Here is a 10,286-nt window from a genome sequence, read left to right as displayed (position 1 = left end):
GGTTCAGTACGAGCAGCTGGAGGTCTGTTAACTGTGATTTTTTTTTTTTTTAAAGCCCTCGTGGTGGTCCTCTTCTGTTCAGTGGCTCCCATTCTGAGGCCCCATGCCCCTGAAAGTCTGGCCCCTCTGGTTACATGGCCGTGCACCTGCTGGGGGCCCCCAGGTCAGCATTTGCTTTCTTTCTGATGCTTTCTGCAAGAGAGAGGAATCCTATTGCTTCATGTTGCCTACGCTCTGCCTCACAGGGCTAGTTTCATGTTTTAATTGCCTGCCAGTGTTTGTGCTAAAAGAAGATAGATATTTAAGAACATTTTGGGAAAAAAGTCATCCCTAACTCCTCTCCCCCCGACACCCCAGGCCATGATTGTTTTTCCACCTTGCCCACAGCTGCTGTGAGTTACCCACCACACAGGGGGCTCTCCTTTCTCCTCTCTAGGACATGCCAGCCCTGTTTTCACTGTTACTGCCTTCATTACTACTGCTGACTGCCTGATACCCCGTCCTGGAGTCTCCCCATAGTGCACCACACCAGCGGCCATTACGGTATTTACAGCTCTTTCATTGTGAGCTGATTTTGTTTTTAGTACTGAATGTTCTATCTTGCTTGCCTGATAGTTCCACAGGGTGCTGAGAATCTCAAACCAGGCATGTAGAATGGACAGGCTCCAAAGGTTGTGATGGTCTCAGAAATTTTATTTATTTGACCAGATCGAACTGTTGGAACTCCTATTAAGCCAGTTCTGGCCCATATGTCTTACTGTTTGTGAAAGAGGTCTGCAGGCTGTTCCAGCCTTATTCCAAATTAGAAAAAAAAAAATCAAAGTACAGAGGGCCAGAGAGGAAGAGATGATAGCATCGGTGGCTTTGTGGCTATGAAGGTTCCAGGCATGATTTGAGCCAGCACGCTGACGGTGCGGATGGGGAGATGGGGGCCTGGGAGGCACTGGTTTGCCCAGGGCTCTGCCTGAATTCCAGTAGACAAGGCTAGGACCAGGAATCCAGAAGGTTCAGAGCCAGCACCACTGCACTGTGGTCTGAGCAGACCTCCGGGGGCTCTGTCACATTCTGGGGGGTAGTGCTGCCCAGAGCTAGGGACACTTACCAGCCAGGTTCCTCCTGCCAATGGCCACGAGGCCTTCAAACAGCGCTTTGCCAGGGTTCTCACCGGTGGTGGCCACGCCATGCAGCCAGATGAGTAGCATCCGGTGGCCGTGTTCCTGGTAGCTCTTGGTGCCTGACGACCATGAGGGGAGAAAGAGAAGGAGCCAACCGAGCCCCCCCTTGACTGCCCTGCACCACCTCCCGCACATGCCAGGTAGGAGAGAGCCAGGCCCTTCTCTAAGCTCCAGTGGAGCTCAGCCCAGAGATGGGGAGAGGAGGGACAGGACAGGCTCAGAGGCGGTGGGGGCGGAGGTTTTGTGTTGAGGACTCTAGAACTTCCCCAGCTGCAGGCTTTCTCCTGAGCGTCCACCATGCATCATGTTGGTGTCGCTCTGAAGACAGATTTGGCACTCCTTGTTGTGATCCCATGACGCATGGGACTATTCCCTGCTTCTCTGGCTACTCACAGTAACCTGTGCCTTGCCTGCCATTGGTCCTATTTTACAGATGAGAAAACTGGCTTAGTGCAAGACAGAGGTGGCCATGTTCTTTCCCCTACACCAGTGGTTCTCAGCTGTAGGTGCTCACTGGAAACCCCCGGAAGCCTTCCAAAAAATACTGACACCTGGGTGCCATTCCCCACCCACCCGGAGAGATTCCAACCTACTTGGGTCTGGGTGCAGCCTGAGCAGTGAGCGGTGTTAAGCCTTCCCAGGTGATTCCAATGTACGGCCATGTTTGAAAATAACTGTCCACACTCTGTGATGTGGGAGGAGGGGGTGAGCTTTTTACTCCACTCTGTGACTAGGTAGGTCTCCTCTCCCAGCCACTGGGGCCAGGTCAGTCCACCGAGTGCTCAGACTTTCTGACTCTCTCTGGGCCATCAGCAGGCACTTCCTCATGTGCTGCCTTTGTCATAGCGGCTTCATTTGGCCCATTTATTCACTATCCCTTGCCCCCAGCCCCATTATTTAGGCGTGCTCCTTTATCCTCTCTGAAAGTTCTTATCCCTGCTCTGTTCCACTAACTGGTGTGCATATTTTTCTGTCCAGTATCTCTCTATGCTAATTTTTTGAGCTATCAAAGTCTGTTTGGATTAGATCCTCTTCACTTTTCCCTTCCCTTCACTATTCCCTCTTCAGGGTGCCTGGTGGCTCAGTCGGTTAACCGACGTCTGCCTTCACTTCAGGTCATGGTCCGGGGTCCTGGAATCAAGTCCCAAGTCAGGCTCCCTGCTCAGCAGGGAGTCTGTTTCTCCCTTCCCCTCGGCCCCCCAACCTCAGCTCATGCTCTCTCTCCTGTGCTCTCTCATACATGCTCTCTCTCTCTCAAGTAAATAAAATCTTTAATCATTCCCTCTTGATTCTTTCAAGAGAACTCTAGAATATTTTAGTCAAGTTTCAAAAACCTCCTATTTTGATGTGATTAAACCTGAATCAGGGGAGCCTGGGTGGCTCAGTCAGTTAAGCATCCAGCTCTTGGTCATGATCTCGGGGTCATGATCTTGGAGCCAGGATCTTTGGGTTGTGGGATTAAGCCCAATGTTGGGCTCCGAGCTCAGTGAGGAATCTGCTTGGGTTATCTCTCCCTATCCCTCTGCCCCTGCCACTTGTTCTCTCTCTGTAAAATAGATAAATCTTAAAAAAAAAAAATCAAAATTTTAAACTAGTTTGGGAGAAATCGATGTCTACCTAACACGTCTAGCCAGGAATAGACTGTCATTCCACCTACCCAAGTCTTTTGTTTATAGTTGAACTAATGTTTATTGTTTTACTCATATGCCATTCATATTTCTTTTTAGAAACTATTGCAAATGGAATAGCTTTTCCAAAATACCTCTATATATCCTCCCCACCTATTGATGGTAGACAGGAATACTATGGTGTCTGTATTTTATATTTATCATTTATTATATCATATTTATCATATTTAGCCATTTCACTGCATTATTTTATTGAGTTTTTCAGTTGACTGGACTTCCTGTGCATGATTATAGCATCTGAAGTTAATCTCTCTCTTCCTTTCAATTTTTACAGTCCTTATTTCTGTTTGTTTTCTGTCCTAGTACCAGGGGCAATTTTTTTTTTTTTTAACTTGAGAGCGAGACCAAGTGAGCATGATGGGGGGAGAGGCAAAAGGAGACAGAGAAGCAGACTCCCAGCTGAGTGGGGAGCCCAACTCAGGGCTCAATCCCAGATCCCAGGACCCCGGGCCCAGGACCTGAGCTGAAGGCAGACACTTAACCGACTGAGCCACCCAGGAGCTCTGGGCCAACATTTCCAAACAGATACTAAATAATGGTGGCAAGATCTGGTCCTCTCCTTTTTATAGGGAGTGACTTTCGTTTGGTGTGTGAATGATGGGTATCAGCTTGGCCTAACTCATGAAGAACGTGAAGTTCACAGGTCAGTGGGGAGGGAGAGGCAGAGGGCACAGCCTGAGCAAAGGCCTGGAAGGATGGAGAGCCATGTGGGATGTTGGTGATGGCATGCGGTTTACTATAGTCAGGCTGCGGGTTGCACGGGCTTTCCCCCCAGAAACACAGAAAACCGAATATCCAATGCCCCCCCCGCCACCGCCCACTGGTCACTCTGGGGTGGGGAGAGGCAGGGCAGTACCTGTCCACTGCTGCTCGATGGCGTGGACCTCAGTGAACTCCCAGCAATATGCCAACTTCTTCCACTCGTGAGGCCGCAGGTCCCTGGAGGCCAGTCGCCACAGCACAGAGTGGAATTGCTGCCTTTCCCAAGTACCCAAGCCGATGGTCCTGTTTAAAGGTCAAGTTCTTCCCATAGGGATCCTTGGGGTCCTTGCGCACGGGGTGATCCTGTGGAGCAGATCCCAAAAGTGCAGCTGCCATTTGGGGGGAAATCCCTGCCAGGCTCTCCTGTGGGAGTTTGGAGGGGCCCTAGCAGCATCCCAGGGCTGGGGCATCGTGTGTGCTACTCGGGTTTCTTGCTCTGTGCCTTGCTTTGAATTTGGGAACCCCAGCAGTTCACACTGTTCCTCTGTCCAGAATTCCTTTTCTCACCTCCCTGTCCCTCAACCCCACTGCCACAGTCCAAAGATCACCCACATGCCACCTCTTCTGGGAAGCCTTCCCAATTCCTCTCTTTTCTCTGTGTTTTTGTTACACAAGCACGAGCAGAAAGACTCGGCAGCTGTGGCTAACACCAATCAAGCCAAACCAAGGATCAGGCACTAACTAGATTTCCTGAATCCCAACAAGTAGTAAAGATGGGCTTACAGAATTCTTTCTATGCAAAGCAGGTGATGAAATGAGAAGTTACAAAAGAATTATGTGATAGCCTAAGTTAACCCCACAAAAGCCTAAGTAAGCCCCTCTAAAGGACGTGGGTACAGAGTTATGGTTCTTAAAAAAGCTCAGGTGGGTTTTGGCGTCTGCAGCTGCAAATCTTATATCCTGGTCAACAGTGGCCAGTGACTCGATGACCCGGGAGACTGGCTGTCACCTGGGGAGGTTCCTCAGCAGGGTTCCCAGCTGCATCTGTGCACGGGATCATCTGGGAGCTTTAAGAATCACTGACTCCTGGGACACACCTGGCTGGCTCATTCTGTGGAGCATGCAACTCTTGATTGTGGGGGTATAAGCTTGAGCCTCATGTTGGGTGTCGAGATTAATTTAAAAAATAAAATCTAGGGGCGCCTGGGTGGCTCAGTGGGTTAAGGCCTCTGCCTTCGCTCAGGTCGTGGTCCCAGAGTCCTGGGATGGAGCCCTGCACTGGGCTCTCTGCTCGCTGGGGAGCCTGCTTCCCCCTCTCTCTCTGCCTGCCTCTCTGCCTACTTATGATCTCTCTCTCTTTCTCTCTGTTAAATAAAATCTTAAAATAAAAATAAAATCTAATAAACAAAACAAAACTACAGATGCTTGGTCCCCACACCAGTGATTCTGATTGAATTAGCCTGCGGGTAGGAGGGAGGTTTGTGATTCTAACTGCCCAGATGCCTTAGCATTGAGAAATTTTCAAGTCTGAGGTGTTAGAATCAAGCATAAAGAGGAATCAGTTCATCAAACCCTTGGTACTAATATTTTGGGGTCACAGTTAGGAGTAACCTGTTTTATGAAAAGGGGCTGTAATGTTTCTAGAATCTAGTAAGTATGTCCATGAAAGAGAATATCTTATGATTCCTATTGAAATTTGTTACTGATTTTGAAATAGTGATTTTTATGAGCAGTACAGGAGAAGCTAAGTTTGCAGACAATATTGGAATGTTTAAGATATTTGAGATTCACTTTATAAGTTTGATTTACTGGGATAATTTAAGAATTTAGGGGGCACCTGGGGCGCCTGGATGGCTCAGTGGGTTAAAGCCCCTACCTTCGGCTCAGGTCATGATCCCAGGGTCCTGGGATGGAGCCCCACATCGGGCTCTCTGCTCAGCAGGGGGCCTGCTTCCCCACCGACTCCTCACCACCTGCCTCTCTGCCTACTTGTGATCTCAGTCTGTCAAATAAATAAATAAAATCTTAAAGAATTTAGGGGGCATCTGGGTGGCTCAGTCAGTTAAGTGTCCACTCTTGATTAGAGCTCAGATTATAATCTTAGGGTATGGGATCAAACCTCGTGGTCTGCTTGGGATTCTCTCTCTTCCTCTTCCCCCACCTCCCTCTCTAAAAAAAAAAAAAAAAAAAAAGGAAGAAAGAAAGAAAGAAAAACTAAGGAAGCAAAGTGCTTTAAAAAAAAAATATCAGGGGCGCCTGGGTGGCTCAGTGGGTAAAGCCTCTGCCTTCTGCTCAGGTCATGATCCCAGGGTCCTGGGATCAAGCCCAGCATCGGGCTCTCTGCTCAGCGGGGAGTCTGCTTCCCTTCCTCTCTCTCTGCCTGCCTCTCTGCCTACTTGTGATCTCTTGTCTGTCAAATAAATAAATAAAATCTTTAAAAAAATCTATCAGATGTAATCAGTCGCTTAAATTGTTTAAGATAGTTTAAGTTTAAACATGGGTCCGAACATTAATCAAAAGCCTTCCTAGTGGGCGCCTGGGTGGCTCAGTTGGTTGGGCGACTGCCTTCGGCTCGGGTCATGATCCTGGAGTCCCGGGATCGAGTCCCGCATTGGGCTCCCAGCTCCACGGGGAGTCTGCTTCTCCCTCTGACCTTCTCCTCGCTCATGCTCTCTCTCTCACTGTCTCTCTCTTCTCTCAAATAAATAAAATGTTTAAAAAAAAAAGCCTTCCTAGAAAATGGAAATTCCCAAGATTCCTAAAAATACCAGTTGTGTAAATGAAGATTTACAAAATGAATTTAAAAGTTTAAGGAAAACTAGATTTATTTTATTTTATTTATTTAAAAGAGTAAGCAAGAAAGGGAGAGAGCACATGCATGAGCAGGGATAGAGGGAGAGGAAGAAGCAGACTTCCAGCTGAGCAGGGATTCCTGAGAAGGGACTCCATCCCAGGACCTTGCGATCTTGTCAGCGGAAAACAGACACTTAACCAACTGAGCCACCCAGGCACCCCAAGGAAAACCAGGTTTTAAAATTTGTTGATAAATTATTAGTTTTTAAAAGTGAAGTAAATGCAAAAATTATTTTCCAACTATAAAAACAACCTCAAAGACTAAAAAACCCCCCAAAAACAAAAAAGCCCCTCCCTACCTGACCCCATTTACTGGCGACTGGAACAGCATGATCTTACATCTGCTACCACTCTTCACCAGTTCCTCAGCAAGCATCACTAATCCATCCCAGCACTCTTTCCTTCTGGGCTCAGAAAGTTGCCTGGAGACAACACCCCCAGCAGCAATCCCAGTCACCTGGAGATGGCAGTGAGTGGAAACCAATTTGCCATCTTGGTCCTCTCGCATGCAGGCGTGCGCACACGCGTCCATCCACCAGGTGCTCTAATAGCATCCATACTGGGACGCCTGGGTGGCTCAGTTGGTTGGGCGGCTGCCTTCGGCTCAGGTCATGATCCCAGGGTCCTGGAATCGAGTCCCGCATGGGGCTCCTTGCTCGGCAGGGAGCCTGCTTCTCCCTCTGCCTGCCTGTCTGCCTGTGCTCGCTCGCTCTCTCTCCCTCTGTCCCTGACAAAATCTAAAAAAAAAAAAAAAAAAAAAGTAATAGCATCCATACTACCTCCACCCCAGCACGGCCCCAGGACTACCTTGGCTCTCTCAGCTCCAGATGCTCACAGACAGCCCTGGTGGTGGGTAAGGCCAGGATTATCCCCTCCTTGGAAACAAGGGTGGGCGGTGCGGGGACCTGAATTGGGTGAGGACTGGGGTTCAAAGCCAGCCCCACCTCGCGCCTTGGCCGCTCCCTCTGCAACATGGACAGACCTTGAGCAGGGTGTCCCTACCTTCTCCCACGTGTAGAGGCGATCAGCCTTTACGATCATGTCCACCAGGTTGACGTGGTTACTGTGAGCGGCCACTGCCAGGGCGGTTTTCCCTTGCTGCGAGGAAGAAGTAAGGGAAGCCAGAGTTGCTACAGGAGGGCTGTAGGGTGGCCTCTAGCATCTGCTGCAAACGTTCTGCCCCTAAGAAAGTGGCTTCCAGTAGAAAGGAGAGCAGAAATGTTTTCTGGGCATGACGAGGGGCATGGAAGGCATGGGAAGAATGAGGCAGTAATTCCAGCAACTGCCTCTTGTTTAGATTTAGGAAGTCTTAGAGCATATGAAACTCAGCCTGCATAACTCTTCAACATCACCTGTGAAATAGAGGTCACCTCTCCCGCTTCTCAGCTGAAACCAGAGCCCAGAGAGGGGGACTGGGATCGTCAAGTCACGTCTACCCGCCCCCTCATATCAAGCCTTTTGCTCCAGGCATCCCGCACAGGGCTGGCCTCAATCTCCAGGCAGGTGCAGGGAGTTGGGAAGCTCCTCCTCGCACCTGGCCGGCTTCCCTGGGGCCCAGCTCAAGCCAGGGAACCCCCCTCCAGGTCTAGCCTCAGGGCCTATTTCTGCCCCCCCCCACAGCTCTTCCACACACCATGTCAAGGATTGTGCAAGCCCCTTTCCCTCACAAGCTTGTGACCTCCTTAGCCTTATAACAAGTCCTCAGCTCATCTGGAACCTCTGGCCACCTGAGGGAGTAGCGCCCCCACCCCCCCAGGCACAAAGAGCCAGGAAGCTTCCCTACCCCTGACCTACATGTAGGGGACTGTGAGACAGTGATGTGATGCTCCTCTACTCCTCCCCCTCACCAATGGGCAACTCAAGGAGCTCAAAATCTGAGGGACCATGAAACAGAAGACAACCACCTCATAGTTCTAGACCGGCAGAAGGGCAGGCCTAGTCCTGAGGGACCTCAGAGGAGGAAGGGCTAGGAAGGCTTCCTGGTGGAAGCAGCATCTGAGCTAGTATATAAAGGATGGGAAGCTTTCAACAGTCTGAGAGCAGGAGGTTTTTGTAGTAGGGTCTCTGGCAAAGAGGAAGCCATGAAAGCTTGAAAGGGAGGCTGGTTGGGAGCAGATGTACCTTATCTCTCAGGTTCAAGTTAACCCCCGCGATGAGGAGCATCTCCGCTATGTCCTGCCTGGCGTGCTCAGCCGCAAGGTGGAGGGGTGTCTGCTGCCTCTGGGGAAGAAGCCAAGGGGATAGGAGAGTAGAAAAGCATGTACAAGTGGCCCAAAACTCAAACCAGGACAGGTCCAAGGTGGGTATACTTCTAACTGCATCTTAACAAGTTTCTCTAAGAGGTTATGGGAGGGAGTAACATGGGTTTAGTCATAAACTCAGTACCAGAGAAAACTTGATAAAAAAGCAGAAAGAATAAAGGAAAAAAAATACCACTTGCTAGCTAAGTTAATCTCTGTAACGAGCCCAATATAATTCTTCTACTCTTTAATGTAGAATGCTTTTGGTTTGTTGATTTTACATGAGATCATCCCATCTATATATTTTGCGTCCATTTTTCTACCTAACTTGTCCACATATTATAAACTCCGACAAAGCCCATTTTTAACGGCTCCACAGTAATCTATGTCTAACCCATAATCTACCTGATCATTTCTCTATTATTAAATATTTGAGCCATTTGCAAATTGAAGATTGATAAGCAATGTTGCAATAGGTATCTTTGTGCATGAGTTTCTAATGTATTTCTTGAGGCCCAATTCACTGAAGCACAAAGCCTGATCGTTTTGAAGGTATGTGCTGCATCCTGCCAAGTTGCTTTCCACTGCTCGTGGTTGTAGGTACAGGCACTGAGGACTACATGGTTGGGGGGAGGCATGTGGGGAACGGACACTGAAAGGGCTCCTGACTGAGCACAACTTCAGGACTCAGAGGCCTCTTGTGACACAAGACTGCCCCACTCACCCCTGTCCTAGAAATTTTCCCAAAGCGGGGACAAAAAAAATCAGTGAAAGGAGACAGTAGAACGTAGGAAGATGTTTACTGGAGTGTTTGATGGACCATGGCAGCAACGTGGAAACCACCAAAATGTTCCAAATATAGGAATGGTTGATAAAATGCCATTCCCTTCAACAAATATTCACACAGCTCTTTTACAAACTAAAGAAGTAATTTCTCAGCTCTGAGCCAGGCTAGAAGATGGCAGCCAAGCCCTGCCAGCCTGGGAGGGTGCCCAGAAGCCCTCTGGGGCCCAAATGGTTTCTGCAACCACTTACGTTGTCTGTGGCATCCAGGTCACTACCGGCATCGAGGAGAAGCTGGACCAAGGCAGGGAAGTTGTGTTTCACAGCTAGGTGCAGAGGAGAGATGCCCTGCTGGGGGAGGAGACACATGGGTCATCCGATGGGTCCCTCCCAGGACCGCCCTGCACAGGTTGGTAGGTTAGTGCTGGGGGTGGACAGAGGGAAGGCTGTATACAAAAAGTGCTTTTCGGTTTGGCCCTTCTTGCTCCTCGGAGAACATCATTGGCTCAAGGAATCCATAGACCCAAAGGCTGAAACCCTGGAGTTTCTGCATTGTAAGTTGGGTGGGAGCCTGAAGATCCAAGTTTGAGACCTCGCTATCCCAGGAACTCACTATGTGACTGTGGGCAAGTCATTTCCCTTCTCTGGACTCTTCATCTAACAAGTGATGTTTCCTGAGGTTCCCTTCTAGCAACATTTAAAAATTCTCTAATATCTCATTGAATCCACACATGAACCTAGGCAGCGTATATAGAAATGGTGTTACTAGTATTTTCTTCTTATGAACAGGAACGCTGAGGTTCAGAAGACATAAATGACTTGCCCATAGCTAACAAGAACCTTGT

The 10,286-nt window shown here is 49.0% G+C and overlaps 1 protein-coding gene across 1 annotated transcript in view; it reads right to left on the bottom strand.

Annotated features, from left to right (window-relative positions):
• Nucleotides 1-130: 130 nt before the first annotated feature.
• LOC111153122 (ankyrin repeat and death domain containing 1A) overlaps nt 131-10,286 on the bottom strand; it is a 42,499-nt gene continuing 32,343 nt past the window's right edge. The window contains 7 exon segments of the mRNA XM_022511920.1: nt 131-192; nt 1,103-1,234; nt 3,720-3,858; nt 3,860-3,928; nt 7,421-7,516; nt 8,540-8,638; nt 9,694-9,792. Coding sequence (XP_022367628.1) covers nt 131-192; nt 1,103-1,234; nt 3,720-3,858; nt 3,860-3,928; nt 7,421-7,516; nt 8,540-8,638; nt 9,694-9,792 — 696 coding nt within the window.

Source organism: Enhydra lutris, unplaced genomic scaffold, assembly GCF_002288905.1.
Source record: "Enhydra lutris kenyoni isolate GAN:26980312 unplaced genomic scaffold, ASM228890v2 scaffoldscaffold31, whole genome shotgun sequence".
NCBI classification, from domain to species: Eukaryota; Metazoa; Chordata; class Mammalia; order Carnivora; family Mustelidae; genus Enhydra; species Enhydra lutris.
Note: the sequence above shows the minus strand (reverse complement) of the source record. Positions and strands in the feature narration are given on the sequence as shown.